Source organism: Dermacentor silvarum, chromosome 4 (genome assembly GCF_013339745.2).
Source record: "Dermacentor silvarum isolate Dsil-2018 chromosome 4, BIME_Dsil_1.4, whole genome shotgun sequence".
Classification (NCBI taxonomy): Eukaryota; Metazoa; Arthropoda; class Arachnida; order Ixodida; family Ixodidae; genus Dermacentor; species Dermacentor silvarum.
In genome coordinates this window covers 14,290,658-14,310,887 of record NC_051157.2, presented here as the reverse complement: position 1 = coordinate 14,310,887, position 20,230 = coordinate 14,290,658, and the positions used below count along the sequence as shown (strand labels likewise).

At 44.9% G+C, this 20,230-nt stretch overlaps 1 protein-coding gene across 1 annotated transcript in view; it reads right to left on the bottom strand.

Moving 5' to 3' along the window:
• Window positions 1-20,230, bottom strand: part of LOC119449479 (NF-X1-type zinc finger protein NFXL1) — a 47,773-nt gene that overhangs the window by 24,508 nt on the left and 3,035 nt on the right. Inside the window, exons 5-11 of the mRNA XM_037712661.2 lie at window positions 16,680-16,858; window positions 16,081-16,242; window positions 15,270-15,370; window positions 12,226-12,340; window positions 11,306-11,421; window positions 4,289-4,420; window positions 1,672-1,762 (exon numbers count right to left, since the gene is read on the bottom strand). Coding sequence (XP_037568589.2) covers window positions 1,672-1,762; window positions 4,289-4,420; window positions 11,306-11,421; window positions 12,226-12,340; window positions 15,270-15,370; window positions 16,081-16,242; window positions 16,680-16,858 — 896 coding nt within the window. The remainder of the gene's footprint in view (window positions 1-1,671; window positions 1,763-4,288; window positions 4,421-11,305; window positions 11,422-12,225; window positions 12,341-15,269; window positions 15,371-16,080; window positions 16,243-16,679; window positions 16,859-20,230) is intronic.

Below are 20,230 nucleotides of genomic sequence, written 5' to 3'. Positions count from 1 at the left end.
ATGTGCCCAAGTGTGCCTGTTTAATATCTCCATCCCTTCAAATTTAAGCCCCTTTCTTTCACATACAAAAGAGGTACATCTGTGAGCCATCTGTGTCATAATACAGTAAAACCTCATTATAGGAAAACTTGGTATAACCATTACTTTTTTATAGCCTAGGATGACTAACTGTAAATATTTTAGTACTACAGTGTAGCCCGGTTATAACGAAGTTGGCGGGAATCAGAAATTACTTCGCTATATCTGGACTCTAAAAAAAAATCAAGCATCAAGTAGACCAAGCAGAAAATTTTATTTACGCCCTCTGAAAAAAGTGGTCGAGGGTCCACTGCACGTGTTTCGCGTTTCAGAACAGCGGCCTCAACACTGTCCAACTGAGCGCAAATGTCCGGTTCGAAACTCAGGTACCGTATTTTCCAATGTATAAGACGCATTTTTTTTTCTGAATTTTTCATCGGTGCGTCTTATAGAACGGTGCAACACCGACTTATGTACTTTTTTTTCCGGAAAAACTGCCGTCAAAATCGGATTCCATGTTATGGCCATGCGAAGTGCGCTGGTTGACTTAATTGCTACGGGTTCTGTGCGCGTTATCGAGGTTCTGGGTTCTTCTCATGATCAAGTTCCCGAGCGCCGTGCGAGAAGGATGGAGAAGCAACACAAGCGGCGGCAGGCGGACCGCCAGGGCATTAATCCAGCTCATGTACCTGGCGGCCGGCTTGCCTGAAATGGAAAAAAAAGAGGAGGAAGTGCTCGCTTGGTTTAGAGACTGACCTGGCAGCACCAGCTGTGTGATGCGTTGAAGCAAGCTTTCGCAAGGAGCCAAGAATTGGTAGTTTTTTGGCCTTGTTGATTCATGCGAAAGCTCAAAAACATGTTTGATGGAAGGACTTTCTGTTTTTCTCGAAAAAAAAAAATGCTTCGCTATATCTGCTGAGTTGCGTTTATTTACTTCGTTAAAACTGGACCGAAAAGGCATTGAAAATGTGGAAATTAGAACGGGAAATCAAGATCACTTCGTTATAACCGCTATTTACTATAAGTGGGTTCGTTATAAGTGGGCTACACTGTATAAGCACAGTCGTATTACACACAAGTCAATTCCATTACCAAAAGACCCTCATATGGTGTGAGCAAACTACTGTGAAATAACTTCTTATAGCACTCTCTTACGTGTATGCAGCAAAAGAAGTTTATTACTACTGAAAACAAGTGAAGAAAACAAGGTATAGTTTGGCTGTTGATCGGCATTGGCCCAAAGATGACACTTTTTTTTAAATGATTCCTCCTCAGACAAAACTCCTTTCACAGAGCTGCCAAGGCCACTCTTGCATGTCAAGACAGTTATTGCCATGACTCTCTGCTGTTGCTACATGGTAGCATTTTTTATTGCATTGGCACATTGGATGCACAAGTATGCAGCATTTGCACTTCTAAACACTTTCGTAATCACACTTCAGCATGCTGCATGATGCTGATATAATCTGTATCACTGAAGAAATGAATGCTTGGAATTTTTTCCTGGTGGTTTGCGAGATCCAATAGCTTAGAAAAGCAACATCCAGAAGCTGTTTTCCTAGGTAACTGTGTGGCGCAGAATTGTTGATTATTGCTCGCCTTGGGGGAAGGAATGAGTAAGTAGGCCAATACTGTTATAATAAAGAATCTCACCCATATGACAGCAACTCGAGCAACGATGATTCTTGCAAGCCAAGGAGCGTCCACAGGGTTGCTCACAAGGGGGACACCTGCCATCGCAGCACTGAAAGGCCAAAAACAGTGAGGGTAACTCACCCCTTCTCCAAATACGGTTTTCCTAACATTAGGTTTACTTTTATGTTGCATTTTTTATCAATTAGCAACAGCAGCTGTCATCATTCCCACAAATATGGTGTACCAACAACATGTCCATGTGCTAGTACAGTTGTCTCCTATACTTACACAAAATATTGTACAGGCAAGCTGCATGCCTAAACAAAATGGTCCAGTGTAGGCAAAGGGAACCAATGAACCATGTCGACACCTCTCTACTTCACTGTTGGACACTTCGGGTAACTTTTGCAGAGAAACTTTTTAGAACTTGGCACTGTCTATTAATCTAATCTCGCCTTCCAAGAAAACACACACCAAAAGGGTTAGCTTATACTTCTTCTTGCCTGCATTACACTGCCACATGATGGCAGTGTCACTGCATCTTTGTGGCTTCACACTCTTCAGCTTGTTAATGAACTAAAAAATAACCCCCCCCCCCCCCCTTTCTGTCCAACTTTCATAACCTCAAACAAGGAGAGGCTGCTAGAATGAAATTGTGTTCACACTGATCAAATTTAATTTATTTTCGCACAAGTGCAGCCATAAAAAGGTAATGAAGTGCTTAGAATTGTAGAGCGTTTAATTTCACGTCAATAAGGTAATGATGAAAAATGTACTGTATTTACTCGCACAATGAACGCACGCATGTAATGAATGCACCCCCAACTTTTCCAATTCCAATCAAGAAGTTGTTTTTTTTCTTTTCCTCACATAATGAAAAATTCTGGGGTTTTACGTGCCAAAACCACGATCTGATTATGAGGCACGCCGTAGTCGGGGACTCCGGAAATTTGGACCACCTGGGATTCTTTAACGTGCACCTAAATCTAAGTACACGGGTGTTTTCGCATTTCGCCCCCATCGAAATGCGGCCGCCGTGGACGGGATTCGATCCCACGACCTCGTGCTCAGCAGCCCAACACCATAGCCACTGAGCAACTACGGCGGGTTCCTCACATAATGAACGCACCCTGAACTTGCTGCCGTGAAGTAGCAGATACACGGTACGATTTGGCGTCTGATATGGCGTCCAACGTGTACGGTTGTATCGGACGCCGTATCGGACACCGAATCATATTGTGTGTCTCCTACTTTTAATGCGGTAGCAATTATATGGACACTCCAGGCGCATTTTTGCCGTCGGCGCTGATGATCGCGCCTCAATCTTACGCATTCGAGGGAGGAAAGCAGGGAGGAAATGCGTAGTGCGCATGGCGCCGGGGGGAGGGGGGCGACGCAGCAACTGCGCATAGTGCGGCCGCACGCGCCACATATTGAAAGCGATCTGCGTCGGGGGCTGAGTCTAGCAGTGCAACGGTTGCTTATACCTTTGTGCATGCTCCGTTCTCACCGCTCAGTTTGCGTTGAAGCGATATGCAGCACGAAGGTCACTTCGCTCGCTGTTGCTGCCACGCTTTCTCACCCCAACGTTTTGACAGCGAGCGTCCGTGGTCATCCAGTGTGATGTGTTCATGTTTGCCTGTGCGCGCTGACACCATGCTTGTTATTTTCATAGTTAGCAAACATGATGTGTTCATGTTTGCCTGTGCGCACTGACACCATGCTTGTTATTTTCATAGTTAGCAAATGTTTTCAAGTTTATACGGCCGATAAAACTATCCTTACTTTGAGCAGCTGTTTATGCATTTGCATTGCAATCGATGGTTCACGGAGGTAGCCACAGAAAAAAAATTATTCAAAATTTTACCCCACATAATGAACGCTCCCCCAAACTTTGTGCATGTTTTTCGGGAAAGAAAGTGAGTTCATTATGTGAGTAAATACAGTATGTTCCAAAAAAGAGGACCTTAGTTCATGAAGCGCAAGATCTCCGAACAAGTCATAATGAAAGAAACAACGGGGGGGGGGGGGGGGGGGGGTGCAAGCATTGTGAGAGCAAGAGGTGCTAGCAGGTGCTTACTCTACCATACAAGCACTTTTGCCACGGAAAACCAGGGAAACAACCAAGTGGACACCACAACTTGCAGAGGTTGAAAGGCCACCGAAAACGGTCAGGGCACCTCAGGCAGGCACCATTCTCACAACCATTACAGCCTGCCATGCCCACACATTCGCCTGCAACACCAGTGATCAAACAACTGCCACCTAACGTCCTAATCATTTATGGCAGGGTTTCAATGACTACATGGCTTACACTTGTGTTCTATCTTTTTCACGCCAAAAATAAACTATGGATTGCCATAAACTATCCAAAACCCACAAGCTGTTGATTGTATGACTTAACACAAGTTGACTAACATGGCTTGCTCCCAACAAGCAAAGTGAAGAAGCTGTGGCCTGGACAAACAGCTTGAACACTACAGCTTGGACTCCAGAGATAAAGCGCACAGAAGCAAGTGCACCAACTTGGGGACGGCACTTAAATTTTATGGCAACATGAAAAGAAAAAGGGATGGTTCAGGGATTTGCATTTCTCACAAGGTAAAATTTTAAAATAAAAGACTAATGCACTTGCCTTTCGACTGCATGGGTGTCTTCGGCAATCCCTAAGCCTTTTGCACTTTGTTTCACAAGTGTACTCCCGGCTACATGGGACCTCTTTTTCTCGTGCTCCACATCGACACCGCTTGGGACGTATCTGAAGGCACTGGAGACAGCAATGTATTGGCAGGTCAGTTACTGGGAGGGAACAATTGGGAACAACTCATGGCTCTTATTTTTCAATTTATATATATATAGTACATATGGCCATGCTGCATAACCTATCCATTTATATATGAATGGTTATGTAGCACAAATTACATAACAGTCATCAGTTCTCTGCATTATTGAGAAACTATCACATTACAAATATTCACATTAGAATTTAATCACCATCTGCAGTGATCTGTATGAACCAGGTATCTTACAATAAAACCTGGAAGCATAAAAAAAACAACCACAATGCCCAAGAAAAAAAAAAGTATAGTTCATATATGTTGTCTTCTTCCAAGTGTGCGAGCCCGCAAACAGGTGTGTGTCTTCAAACACACCTACCATGCATGTGTGTAGGTGACTATGATTAAGAAAGAAATAGTTCTGAGCAATTTGTCTTCTCCATATATATAATACATATTGTAGCGAAGAGAGACGCTAGTGAGTCCGACTCTAGTGGGCCCAGACGCTAGTGGGTCCAGTGCTTTTGCTCGGCAACGGCACTCGTGCTTGAAAGCCCCTTCTCGTTTGACTGGCGCCGCTGTGCTGCCCCGAGCTTTAATAAACTCTTTACAATTGGTGGAGGTACTGCGCCCTCAAAACCTGCAACATGGAACTTTGATCCCGCACTGTGCCCTCAACCATGCCTGAAGAAGCGTCCCAACAAGTGCCTCCCCCTGCACCGGCACCATGCTCGGGTGTGCCTTGCCACAGGGACCCTGCTATCTTCACAGGTGCGGATGACACCAATGTTGAGGATTGGCTTACAACCTACGAATGGGTAAACGCCCACAATAATGGGACGAAGCAGCTAAGCTCAGCAACGTGCTCTTCTACCTCATGGGTGTGGCCAGCTTATGGTGCAACAACCATGAAACAGATTTTCCGAAGTGGTAAGACTTCAAGACGTCTTTTCTGGATGCTTTTGGTCGTCCTGCTGTTCGTAAGCTGTGCGCCGAACAGCGTTTGCAGGAACGAGCTCAGCAAGTAGGTGAATCACAAGTTACATCAAAGACATCCTGGACTTATGCAAGAAAGTCAACGCGATCATGTCGGAGTCTTATGATAAGATCAGGAATTTTATGAAAGGCATAGAAGACGATGCCTTCAACATGCTGCTTGCCAAAAGTCCTCGCACTGTGGCAGAGATAATTACACTGTGCCAAAGTTATGAGGAGCTACGCAGGCAGCGGTCATTGACCCGTCGCCCTACATCGTGCGACAAACACCTCACTGGCTTGAAGGCCATTTCTGACAGTCAGCGTCGATGGCAGAACTGAAGGTGTTCGTGCGCGAGGAAATTGCACGCCAGCTCTCCTTGATGGCCTCTGCACAACCGCAACCAGTACAAGAGCCAACGTCAAGTTTCGAGCCCCCCCCCCCCTGCTGCGCCATCGCACACGAACTCAACAAGATTTTGCCTGAGCGCCACCAACATGTTCCTGCGGCTGCACCTCTCCGCTACGCTGAAGTCGTCGCCAGGCCCCAACAAATCCCTCCGGCTGCCCCACTCAGCTACACGGAAGTCGTCGCCAGGCCCCACCCCTTCCCTCAAGGTGGGCCTCTCACTTACGCCGACATCTTGACTGTGCCCCGACCACAGCCCGCCATGCGACCATATCACCAGCCGCACCGCACAACGCGTCCTCCTACATGGACGGGGCCCACCACAGCGAATCGGTGGCGTACATCTGACAACCGGCCTATCTTTCTTGCGTGCGGCTACGCAGGTCACGTCACATGCTACTGTAATCACGTGCAGTCGCCTAGCGCTACAACATATGCACCAAGTCGTATGGTAGGTTCTCCCAGCCCATATTACGACGACCCTTCGGCATCGTCACCTACGTTCCGCCCAACGCCCAATACCCGCCGCTCACCTTCTCCATGCCGACGCTCACTATCAGCGATGCACCCTCGTCCCGTAGCTCGGGAAGAGGAAAACTAATCGTCGCAGTCCACGAGGCAAGGGCGGCAACGCCGGCGAAACGCGAAAGTCCTCAGGGTAGCCTGACGAATGTGATAGACGTGTTTGTTGATGGTGTTCACAAATCTGCACTCGTGGACACCGGAGCCGCCCTATCAGTTATGTACGCACAACTTTGTCGCTTGATTCGGAAAGTCACGATGCCCCTTACTGGACTGTCCCGGCGCACAGCGTATTCACCCGTTAGCGGCGTGCATAGCTCGTGTTGTCATTGAGGACGTTGCATACGCCATCGCAGTTATTGTAATTTCGTCATAACCCTTTACAATATATATATATATCCGTCAGAAGGTATAATCCACCTTGTGATGCTGAGTTTAAGTGCAATGCGTACTTCTTGTGCACAACAAGTTAATTCTTGTGCAGTACAATTGTTGACAGGGAAAAAAAAAAAGACAAAGACCAAGAATATCTGTGTGAAGATTATGTACTGACCACTTTATGCATTGACAGCATATAAGTAGTACAATCACTCATTGAAATAGGGGTACTGCATGCTTTGGTTGAACATGGAGCTGCAAGACATCATCACCGCTACTTCCATTGTCTGCATTTAAGCCTCAAGTATCAGAAATGTACTAGTAACACTAAAGCGTAAGTGTCAGGCTACATGTCCCTAGTGATTTATAAGGACACCAGCATCATGATACAGTACAGACCACTTATAACGTAACCGCTTATAGTGCAGGACCGGATATAGTGCGGTCTTTTCTGACTCCCATTAATTTTCCCATAGCACTCCATGATACACGTATCGCTTATAGTGCAGTTGCGGGAAACGAAATACCGGTTACAGTGCGGCTGCCTGGGAGTACGGAAGTCAACGGAGACGACGAACGCTCCCCTCAAACGGGCGCCCCAAGGAGGTGCTCGAGGAAGAAAGAGAGACGAAGTGTAGAGAAGGGCACGTGGTGCGAACGAACAGCCAGTGAGGCTGAAACCAGAATCTTGAGTGTGAGTCATGAAATATCACGGCGCGCATAGTGAGCGAGGGCCACGAAACTGCCAACGCCGGCCAACGCTCGCTTCACGATAACGACAGTAAACGAAACTTCAGGGGAGGAGGGCAGCACGGAAGCGGATTTCGCCTCGACAACTCCGCCGCTTCTGTGGCTCCCCTTGCCCTCCCTCACTTTCGACTGTCACCGTGCACGCCCGTCGCCGTGCAGGCACCGCCGCTCCAGCCGGCCCGGCGCCAGCTCCCCGAAGTTTCGTTTTCTGCCGTTATCGGGAAGCGGGCGTTTGCCGGCGTGGGCAGTTTCGTTGGCCGGCCTGGGACAGCGCCGCTGTTTCCCTCTGTGCCGTAGCCGCAGCGTGCAAGGTCAACATGTGACTAGAAAGTAGAAGCATGAAGGAGAAAGAAAGGTTCACTGCCATTTTCTACGCGAGGCTGAGACGTCGGCACGTACACGCATGTTCCGGCGCAATGCAGAATCGGCGACCTTGCCATTTGAGAGAGGGTGAAATTTCCGCTGCGTTTTTTTTTTCTTTCTTTTTTTTTGTTTTGTTAGCACGTGACATTGAGGGGTCTCTCCTAAGCTTTTACTCTATGGCGGTGCCGGAGCAATGCTGGTTGGAGGCGCCGCCGCGTGATTTGGTTCGAATTAACAAGATTCGACTGTAAATTGAATGCAAACGTTCTAGCTGCATTCCTCGACTGTCGCATACGCGTAGTGGCTCGGTGCACACGTTATGCATGTGTGTGGATATTCGCGACTCCGGCGACTTACGTTATAAGCGGTCTACACTGTAATACTGTTACACCAGCATATAGTCTTTATTTAGACCATACAGATCTCTTCTAAAAAATCCGAGGACACCGAAACACTTCTTATGTGTTGTGAAAGCGAAAGCATTAATGTCCAATTGAATGCCGCTGAGTGGTCCGAGTTTTGCGCTGCGAGTGAAGTACCATAGCGTTACGTGATGCCGCATGCCACCAACATCCTGTGCAACGAGGACCGAGGAAGCAGCAGTGGGCCACGAAGGCCAGCAAGCGCATGCAGCAGCTAAACCCAGTGGGGGGTGAGAGATAAATACAAACTGCCCGCCGGCTTCCAAGAGCAAGGGTGACGTGGCATCATCGCGATGCCCTCTTCCCTAACACAACACCTGGCCCAATAACGCAGCAGCAGGTGTTTCCTTTCACTCACTCTGCTCCATTGAGGCGTGCTCGTGACGTTGCGTCGCAGCCAAAGGGAATTTACCAGCCATTTCGCTGCTACAGATGCTGGCTTTTTCGCTCAATGGGCCATTTAACACTTTGCAATCAAAAATTACGACAAGTAGGCCGTACTGACGTGTGTTTTGCAGAGGAAGGATGAGGCAAGGTCGACATACTCTGCCTCAAATAACACAAGTTCAAAAAGACCACAAAAATTTGTAAGAGAGTTTTGAATAGGGGCCCCAAAGAGCTTTGCGGGTGTTAGCGTCGGGCATGCAGGGGTGAAGAGAGTTAAAATAGGGCTTTGCATTTGCGAATAGAGTCTTATGCTTGCAGCGCCACTACTGTGTCAAAGAAAAGCTATTATAAATATTAAATAATTTATACCATTTTATGATAAGAGCAATTTTGACTTTCGTGTTCTTGTGACACTAATTAAACACAAGAACAGTTGTAATTAACTTACAACTGTTCTTGTGTTTAATTGCAACTTAGAGGTTATTCTATTAGCAGCAAGCAATTTGTTGCACTTAATTTTGAATAACCAACTTTATGTGCCTTCACCAGCCAAGCTAATCTATGTTAGGCCTACGAGCCATGAAATCGACAATCGAATTCGGAATCAGCGGCGTCTAATAAATCAATCTCCATTACGCACAGTTGAGAGAAAGCGATAACCGCAGTCACTTCTCCTAGCTTACGAACTTCACATGTTACCACGAATCGAGCCCAGTTTGCTGCTCGGTTCGAGCTTTCGCTTCGATGGGCGCCGCCATGTTTGTTGATGCAAAGCTTTTGGGGCAACTTTTGGGGCTCCCGCTAAATCAGTGAAATAGCGTGCCCAACGCAAAACCCAAACGCAGTTTGCGTCTCACGCATGCACAGTGGGGGCGATGCTATTTCTTTGGAACCCCTATTCTAAACTCTCTACTAACTTTTCTTTTTAGAATGTTGGGGCAGTTGTTTATATGGAAAATTTGGAGGCAGTCACATGTTAATGCATCCATTTTTTTTTTTTAATATTGCACTAAATTTGAGATATTCATCATCTAATTTCAACATTCAATCCAAACAATATCAAAACTGGGCGCACTGGGTGCGAAAAAGAGACAGAAGCGTCCCGTGATGAAGTGTGTGAGATGAAGTTTAAATGATGGCATGTTGCAACAAATACTTACACAAGGTACGTATTCTGTGACGATCACTTTCGGCGATCGTATCGACTAGGCGACAGTATCACCGTCAAGCGTGCACTGATTGGCTGGTTGAGCACTACGTCATGCGAAGGCGATTGTATCGCCGAAGCGATCATCGCAGATGTTCGCTAGGCAAAACATGCCGTATCAGTATATCCTGCGACTGGCTACAACGTTTAGTTTCATACTTCTCAATGCTCTTCATCACAGGGCGTTTCCGTCTGATATAACAGTGGGCCCAGGCCGCTTTTTATGCACTCTCGACATGCTTGGTTTTGATAGTGCCTAGATTGAGCATTGAAATTTGATTATGAATATCTTAAATTAGGTGCAATTTTCGAGATCTATAAGAAAATGGGAATGCACTAAAATGTGATGCCTCCAAATTTCCCATATAAACAACTGCCCTGCAAGTTCAATAAAGAAGTTAATTAGTCTTTTAAAGCTTGCATTATTCGCAGCAAAGTATGTCCAATTCATCTTGAACCTCCTATGTAAAAATTCCATGCATAGAAAAAAATAACCTGTATCAGGAACAGATTTTAGTTGCAATAGGAGTTAGTATGCTTTGTTTCAACATTGTCTCACAAGATGGTGCCATCATAACTGTTTAATGCATTACCACTACATTAACATGGCAATACTAAAATGCTAGTACACTAGAATCTCCATGATGCAATTCTGCATAATACATTTTTTGGGATAATACGATTCTTTTTCTTTTCCCGATAATATGATTTGGTTGCATAATACATTCGATAATACGATTTTCAGATGATACGCTTTATTTTCCAATTCCCGTGAAGATTGTATCAAACAGATTCCACTGTACACATACGCTCAATGAATGATTGAATGTTCAGCATGTTTTAGAAGTGGTCATAGCAATGAATCACACTAAACGAAGCTTTTAATTTCATCTAGCACTTTGGTCGAATCTTCGATATTAACAGCCTCTTTTCGACACTCACAGCCTCTTTCAGTTTCCACACAATCTTGTGTATTGAAGTAATCACACAAGGTATTGAAGGTCATGAACAGCATCCACAAATATGGGGTACGTCTGTGCGCCTGTCCACATCCTCTTGGATTTCGACTTTGTGAGCCGTATTGAGGTCGGCGACAAGCGATGATGTGAACACAGCGATGGCGATCCTTCTGTCACATGACAGTTTCTACAAAGTGGTTGTTTTGTTTTGTTGGCATGCGCAGAACGTGCCAACAAATGATGCCACATCAACGGTGAACCATAGCAGCTCTTGGGCGTAACAACCAAGAAGAGAAAGGTAACAAACAGGAAGCTAGTACACATGTCCTAATGGAAACTACATGGGACTGGTGCTTCAGTGCATAAGAACTAGGAAAACGTAACAAACAGGAATGTATATGAATGACGTTCTGTATTAGAAATCAATTTTCTTCCCATCAACTAGACAATTCAACACATGCATCTTGTGCTGCATTAAGAATGGTAACGGATCTGCTTCTTACTGGAGGGCAGCTGCCTAGGTGGCAGCGCTGACTACAATGGTGGATGCCACAAGCGAGCAGCTTGTCACAGGTGTCTCCGCAAGGTCCCACATCTTCGGTGCACGGCAGCTCCCACTCTGAAGCAGTAAAATAACATGTCAAAAGTACACCAAGGGTCGATTTCAGGCATCTGGCTCTCCGACACATGCCCTAATATAAAAACACTACCCTTTTTCACATCGCTTCCATTGAAATACAGTCACTATGACAAGGTATAAAAACACTGCACTCAGTAGCAGAATGCCTCGGCTGCTGAGCCGATGGCAAATGTCAGTAATATGGATAAAAGGCAAAAACATATGGCACAAAAATCAGCAGAAGACAATGTAAAAGTACAGTAGAACCTCGTTCATACGTATAGAAAGAAAAAAAAAACAAGAAAAAACATACTAACAGTGAAAACGTACAATCCGAAGAAATTTAAAAATTTGACAGACTCAACTGCAGTTGAGATCTATGTAATGCGAAGCGTTGCACGAATCGTTGTGGCACAAGGCACAAGACGCTGACGTGCGTTGAGCTGTTAAGGCTTTGGCGGCCCGAAACGCGTTTTGTTGTTGTCTTATTGCGTAGTGTATTAAGAGACAGCGACAGAAACCAAAACGATATTGAGCTGGTGGGCGACGCCGGATGCCACCGGAGCGAAACGTGATGCTCACATCCCGCCACCTGCAGTGGGGAACGGCAGCGCATTTAGGTTATCGCCTACTAAGAGCATGCAATACGCTTCTAACGGCACTAGCCCCATGAGCTATATTGTTCTCAAGTGCACTCACAGGATGCCTGTCGCACCAACAAAGCGTCTCAATGGGTGTGTTGCACAAATGTAAAAACTGTCCTCAAAAGTGGTCGATTCAAAATACGGCCCCAGCCTAACTTACTTGACTTTCCACAGGGGCACTCCCTAGGACCTGATCTTGGACAGACCGAGCAAGGGCCCTTGTGACACACACTTTCACACTTGTGCTCTCCACATGACAAAAGCTTACCGCAAACCTGTAAAACACAGAGCAGTGCATCTGTAATTCGTCACACCATGCCACTACACGACAAAGTGCCAATCAAGATTATAAATAATGTGTTGATAAAAGATAAGTGCAGAAACCACCGAAGATGATTGTCAAAGTAAGCAAAGATGATACTGCTTTGTACCACACGGTGCTTGTCTCCATATACTTTTTTTTTTCTTGTCATTTGTGTTGTGTGGATGTTGCACAGCTACACCTTGAAGTCTATTGCACGCACAACAGCAAAACTAGGCAGTTGTGTGAAGGCATCAACAGCAAGACACTGCTTGAACTTTGCTGCCAATGCAGGTCTAGCTTTTGTCATGTATAGTAGTGTTTTACAACATGCAATGTCGGGTCCTTTCTGCCACTGACCTGGGCCAATCCTGAAGGCAGTGCAATGCCCCATGTTATCTCAAAGCGCTAGCTACCACACCAGTACGTTGGGGGAAACTGACATGCTTTCCCTTCTTTAAGTAAATTGTTGCTACGCGATGTGATGCACACACTAAGCATTTCAATGTGCGAGCTTGCAAGAGAAAGGATGAGTGGTAGGGCTGTTATAATCTTGTGCCACACATACAACTGTGTGCTAACGTGTAGGACAGCTTAGCTCTCGCGTGTCTGCACCGTTGATAAAACGGAAATAGGTGCTGCACAAGGGGGACCCGTGGGTTATATCTCACTGTCAGATAATCTTTTTTTTATTGAGCAACAGCTTTAGTTAAAGGGACACTAAAGGAAAATATTACGTCGAGCTATATTGAAATATTAGCCTTCTGTAATAACAAAATTGCCATTCGTAGCAAAAAACAGAGCTTCATTAAGCAAGAAAATGACGAAAAGAGAAAATCGGAGTAGCGCCACCTATTTTTGACTGTGGCACCTCTCATGTGATGTCAGACAGAGGGCGGCCGACAAATAGGGATTACATCAACTCATGATTGCATGAACAGGTGATTAAAATTGAGGAGCAGCAGCAGGACCTTCGATGGCAATTTTCTACGCAACAAAGTCATATATTGGCACACAGAAAATGATGATAGACTTCTAGAGAAGAAATATATGGATTTAACTTGGGTTAGTATTCTTCTTTAGTGTCCCTTTAAACATGTTTCGACATCTTTGTGACGCATAAATATGACACACCAATACGCTAGCAGTGTACCCCGTCACCCCACTGAGCCTACCTGGTGACAAACACAGCCAACCAGGCACACCAAACCCCAAGAAAATAGGCAGAGGAAGCACCTTGAGACAACAATGAATTATCATGGGCGTGGCAATCAGCTTCACATCAGCAGCAGTCAAATTGCTACAGAACTTTTACATGCGCTGGCACTTTGGTAGAAACTGACTGAAGGGCAGGGCTCATAATTTAAGATTATTCAAGATGGACCAGCGTTAGCCAGTTAACTATGAAAACTAAGCTAAAACCCCTCACCCACCGCAGAGTTCTATCCAAGTTGAATTTTATCTATGAGCTCTATCATGGCCACTTGAAAATAACTCCGCTTACCTACATGACCTTACAAGGCTTTCACTACACACGGGTCACAGTAAAACAGTTAAACACACCACAAATCACATCAACTCTCACAAGTATTGTTTATTTCCAGCTGCAATAGCCTATTGGACAAGCTACTAGAAGTAGCCGTCAGAACACTACATGTGCTATTCAATAAGCTTGCAAAATGAACAGATAAGAGGAAACTGGAAAGCCACATTAAACATTAAAGATTAGGTGAGTGGCTATCTAAAGTACCTAAAGGTGCACGTGATCGAATAAACACCAACTCTAACTTAAAATTAAATTATGAGGTTTTATGTGCCAAAACCCACGATCTGATTATGAGGCACCCCATAAGGGGGACTCCAGAATAATTTGGACCACCTGGGGGTCTTTAATGTGCACCTAAATCTAAGTACAGTGGAATCTCGTTGATACGATTCTACATGATATATTTTTTGGGATAATACATTTTTTGTTCATTTCCCAGCCAGTGTCTTATACATTCTGCCAATGTATTTACCAGCAATGTATTTTGGATAATACGATTTTCGGATGATACGTTTTATTTACCGGTTCCCGTGAAGATCGCATCAACAAGATTCCACAGTACATGGTTGTTTTTGCATTTCGCCCCCTTCGAAATGCGGCCGCTGTGGCTGGGATTGGATCCGCAACCTGGTGTTCAACAGCTCAACACCATAGCCACTAAGCAACCATGGCGGGTCACTAACTTTGCATTTTCAAGTAACTTTCAACATCACTTGCTGACATAGCATGTGCCCACCAACCCCCATACTAAGAGTAGCAAGAGAAAGATCCCAGGCTCCCTAACTACATTCATTCCCAGTGTGTCCGAGAATTTAACTTTTCATTTCAATTACCTCATTTGATGGCCTTAGCGAGCAAGACGAAGGTTGACAAGTTAGAGGAGACTGAAATGTTCTAAAAATAATCTGCAGGGAGCTTGTGGTGGTAAAAACCTTTGGTTTTTTGAATATTAATGCACTAGATGGACAGGGGAGAGCCTTTAGCATAGGTCACACAGCTGTGCTGGTGAATTCTCCCATAACTAGCAAGTGCCTGCTATCAATTTCACCATCCACATTTCGACTATGTAACCAAACAAGCATCCAATTCCCAGTTTTCTCACCTTTATCAATCTTGTCAGCACACTTGCTATCTTTATTAGAGCAAGCTGTTGCCAAGACAGTGACAGACAGTAACCTAATCAGACATTACAAGTGATAGTACTTACTAGCCATTTATGATTAAGGGCAATATTTTAAAAGTATCTCTACTGTAGTAACAGCAATTTTCAATGGCAGCACAACCTGTTAGACACTATCCTGCATTTCACACACAGGTAGATTTTTTTTTTTTAGTCAACATGAAAGCAATAGCTCACTTTTTCACACTGCCACAATGGATCAGCACAAGGCCTGTCTGCATTTGACGCCCCGCATAAGCACGACTGCCGGCTTTTTCGTGGACAAGGCTTGCATTCACCTGGAAAAGGAAACCATCATCAATCTTCAGACAGTTGTAACTACTATCAACACAGCACAGAACAAAACAGAAGACATCACTGTAATTGAATACCAATAAATTTAAAGGATTGCTGTACTTAGGCTGTATTAGGTACTGCCTATTTACCAAGAGAAGCTGTAATTTGTCCACAACATGACAATAACTGCCACTGAAAGGTTCCTGAGAATGCAAAGTCAAATAAAATACTGTGGCTATTACTTTGACGTGTTGCACTGATCCAAATGATGATCTATTTCTCTATTTTTGAGCCCCTCAAAACTGTTGTAGTGTCCCTCAAATGTGTACAAGATCTAAAAAAATAAAAATAGAATTGTGGTGTTCTATTTCCAGGATCTGCAAGATGGCTTATGAAGGGTGAAATAGTGAAGGTCTCTGGATTAATTGTGAACACCTGGGGTTCTGAAACGTGCACCCAAAGCACTGCACATGAGCGTTTTTATATTCTGCCAAGATGAAAGTGTGGCCAGTGCAAATGAAAAATTAACCCGCACCCTCAAGCTAAGCAGCACAACGCCATAGCCACTGAGCTACCAGAACAGGCATGGCAACAGGTTATGAAAACTGATGCTTTCCTTAAGGTACCACACAAAGCAAGCACTGGCAAGCTCCAGCAACACGTTTCAAACAGTGTGCAGTGTACTTTAGTGACAATGAATAATGACACATACCTGCGTGACACGTGTGCTGACAGGTGTGCTGACTGCATGAAAGCATCTTCCCACATGGTTTCCCACATGACCAGAGACGAGAGCTGCAGCGCCTGGCAGTGGGATCGGCCTTGCCACAATAGCAACTGCTTCGCACCATCTTGGGACAAGGGGGGCATGGGCCTGAAAACAAAACATGTCCAGCCCTCACTGCACACAACTTGTATGTGCAATTTCAGCCGCAGGAAATGCACACAGTGAACTTAGCTGAATCCACAAAGTAGTAAAGTAATGGCTCATGACAACAGTTTGTCAGTTAGCACTGGTCCTTGTTTAGCCATACATGGCATGGCCAATATTTACTCGCAAGAATTATCTGCCCAGAACAAGCTGACAAATTAACTACACATTAGCTCATCTAACTTAACAAAGCAAGGTTGTTCTTTATCATTCCTTAATTCCAAATGAAATAAGTCTTATTGCACCACTGTGGATATGCAGTAACATGCAGAAGTGAGAAATGTTTAACATCAATTTTCACCACAACATGTCTACTAATCACCAGTCTACTAAAGACTTCAGTGGAAGTGTTAAAGGCTTGGACTGAAACTTCCACACACCTGGATGACACAACAGCAAGCAACGGTGGCCGCAGGCAGGCACTAGTTCACGTGAGCAGGTCTGACCACATGAGTGTGGCACCAGCCAAGGGTCGTACTCGGGGTTCACCTTCTGGCCACAAAAGCACCGATACTCGTTCAGTCCCTCCCTGCTGCTGTAGTCCTTGCGGCACTTCGGACTGCAAGTGTGGCAGCCAATGAAGTGCAACCAAACACACTGGGCCATACGTGCTACACACAAGGGTTCCTGTAAATGCTCCTGTAGGGAGCAGAGTTGTCTGAAAGTTTGCTTTCTTGCGATTCGATGTTATGTGGCAGCACCACTCCTCACATATGTAGCAGCCAGGCTACTCCAAGAATCCTCAGAGCTTTATTCTCGAATCCTACCAATTTAACAAGACACACATAAAAATTATGCCCATGAGCCTTGCAGCTATGAACATTGGCATAGCCAAAGGGGCGGGGGGGGGGGGGGGGGGGGGGCTTACACCCCTCCTTTCCCCTTTCCCACGGAACAAAGTTTGAGGAGGTGGGCTCTGAAAGAGAGACAAGGATGAAAGGGGAAAGCTTGAATGTGAAAGCAAGGTGAGGGCTAGTGGCAGTCAGAAGAGGGGGGGGGGGGGGGGGGGGGGCTTGATCGGTTGTAACTATTGTAACGGGCTTGATCCCCTCTCCCATGCACAGAACAGTGTGGCCCCACCCCTGGCACGCCTCTACCTCATTACGGATCGTGTTAACCATAACTGCTGAGGATGGATTAGCGCTAAAACATTCCACACACGGATAAAGATGGGACGAGCGTGGGCATAAAACTTAATTGGAGGCATTGTTGCTCCCCACCAAGCTATCAAGGCGTCGAAAAATTGTTCATTTCTGGTACTGGACCAAATGGCCGACCACACTGCACAAAGCATTCCGAAAATATTGCGACTTCCTTGTCTAGGAAACGCATAACAACCCCCCCCTCCCTTTTTTTTTTCTTCTTTTTCATTCATTTGTCTCCGACTTTCATTATGTTAATAAGCTTGAGAAAAGCTTGCTGTTAGGCTAGTTTGCACACGCTGTTAAGAATGAAAACAGAACAATAAACAGGTCAAGAAAGAAAGACCTACAGGACACTGATTTGTGCACGCAAAAAGGACGGGGGTGCTGGGCCAGGGAAGGTAAGAAACCGCAACAACAAACAGGTGGGAGGGCAGGTAGGTGAATGGCCTTGACGTCCACGCAGAAACAAATATAGGAATGTTAGGGGCCGTCGAGTGCAACAGTGACTAACGGACAATAATTTTAAGAAGGGAAGTGGGGTGATGGATACAAGGGGGGGGGGGGCACATAAAAGGCGTCAGGAACGAAGTTGGCGGATAATTATGGACATAGGGAGAGTGTTTTGCCACTGCCCGATCGCACAACACCAGACAGCCGCAGCCAGTGCCCTAGCTAAGGCTCAACTACCCCATCGTAACACGTGCTGCTTGGTGCGGAGAGCCCATCCTAACTAAAGGTCTCGGCAATTTTCAGAACAGATGGTGTCAAGAGACTTGACACTTTCAAATCTCTCGGAGGTACTGGGCCTTATTTTACTGCGAACTATAGATGCCGTAATTTTCACAAAGGCTTCTAAACAGGAAGCAGCCCTACTTCGGACTGTCTGCCTCATCAATTCCCGAGTGTGATAAAATAACAATATGTGTCGCATGACAACTACAATAGCATGTTTGCAAGTTACTTCCAAACATCTCTTCAAACAAGTCAGGCAGCAGGTCACCTAAAGCGAGTGAAACTTGCATCATATGAAACTATCGAAGTTCTAGCACAAAGCTCCGTTCCTGCATTTTTAAATCTAGAATAATATAGCATGCCCACAATGTAGAAAGCACAATTGAGTGATAGGCAACTTGCAAAATAGTGCCCGCCCTCTTCCATATGTAGCCGTCACCGTACCACAACACTAGAAGATCTGGCTGGAAAACTACGGTTACCTCCAATATTACCTGGGTGCAACAAGTCTGGCCTGCAAACAAGAAGACACATGATATTGTGCTTTCTTGTTTTTGTTTGGCCCAGTTTTTAGCGCTGTTTGTTTTTCCAAGTCATGTACCAGCTAGGTAATCGACATGTACAATAATAAATGCATCAATTCGTAAACTAACTTTGTTTTTTTTAATACCCTTTTAAATATAGCATACGGATAATAGCATAATTTGCTGTGAAGTGGCTGCATGCCTTAGCAATAAAAGGCATTTGTCAGAAGTTACGCAAAGTGTTGTTTTGGCAACACAAAAAACATGCATCCTCGTTGTTAATGCACACTTGTCCGGGGAGTGCTAGGAGTTTGTCTTTTGAACAAATCATATAAAAGGGGCTGTAATTAATTATTTGTGGTGCTCTCGAGAAATTGAGGCTTTGTACCGTAATTGACAGCTACCTAAAGAAGGAATGAAAGCAGGAAACAACATTCTTGCCCCATCAGTACTTTAAATAATTTCAATATTTGTTGTATTTAACACTCCTTCATCGCCACTATCAATGAAGTGGCCATAACACGTCTGCCCACAGTAGATGGAGTAGATCCCATGCTCCCAATATCTGGCTGTTGATTTCTACGTAAAAAGAAAAAAAAAGTTACGGTCGAGTGCAATGTACCTGACCTCACAGGGATAGCTGAACATGTGCTTTTTATGATTTGCTTTTGTGCACATGTTCAGTTATCTTTAATTATGGAGTTTACGTGCCAAAACCACCATCTGCTTATGAGGCAGGCCGAAGTGGGGGACTTCGGATTAATTTGGACCACCTGGGGTTCCCTTAACATGCACCTAAATCTAAGTACACGGGTGTTTTCTGCATTTCGCCCCCATCGAAATGCGGCTGCCATGGCCAGGATTCGATCCCGCGACCTTGTGCTCAGCAGCCTAATAGCATAACCACTGAGCAACCACGGCGGATCTTTGCACAACTCTCTGCATCTTTAGCTGCTGTGAGCACATAAAGCGAGGTCATGAAAGTCCCAATTACAACCGTTGTAGCTAAAAGGAAGCTTCAGCTTAGGACCTCCTTCGATTGCACTAATCAAATACTTATAAAATGCAGAAATGCTTTTCCAAGACAATCTCTGGACCAATGTGAATGAAATTTGTTTGATTTGAAAAAAAAAAAAAAAGTTAAATTCTAGCAACTCTACGGCAACGCCGATTCTAGCAACACCTAAAATTTTTTTGCAGAAATTGCCTTAGGTGTCCAAGTTAAAAAGAAATAGGAATACAAAAATCACAAATCCGTAACTCTGCACGAAAAACAGGCATCACAATTTTGTAAACTGCATATGTTAGGCCCTCTGAAGCAGACAAACGGGATATATCAATTTACAGCTCACGTGAAGTTATTAAAATGTTTACAGGGGTTTCAGATAAGTCCTATTTGCAAATTAATGGTATAATTGAGAATGGTGCATAACACAAGTTTTTTCCACTTGATGTGTATTATCAGGTGCAGTTTACAGAATTCTGATACCTGTTTTAATTAAAGTAAGAGTTGTAATCTTGAGACTTGAG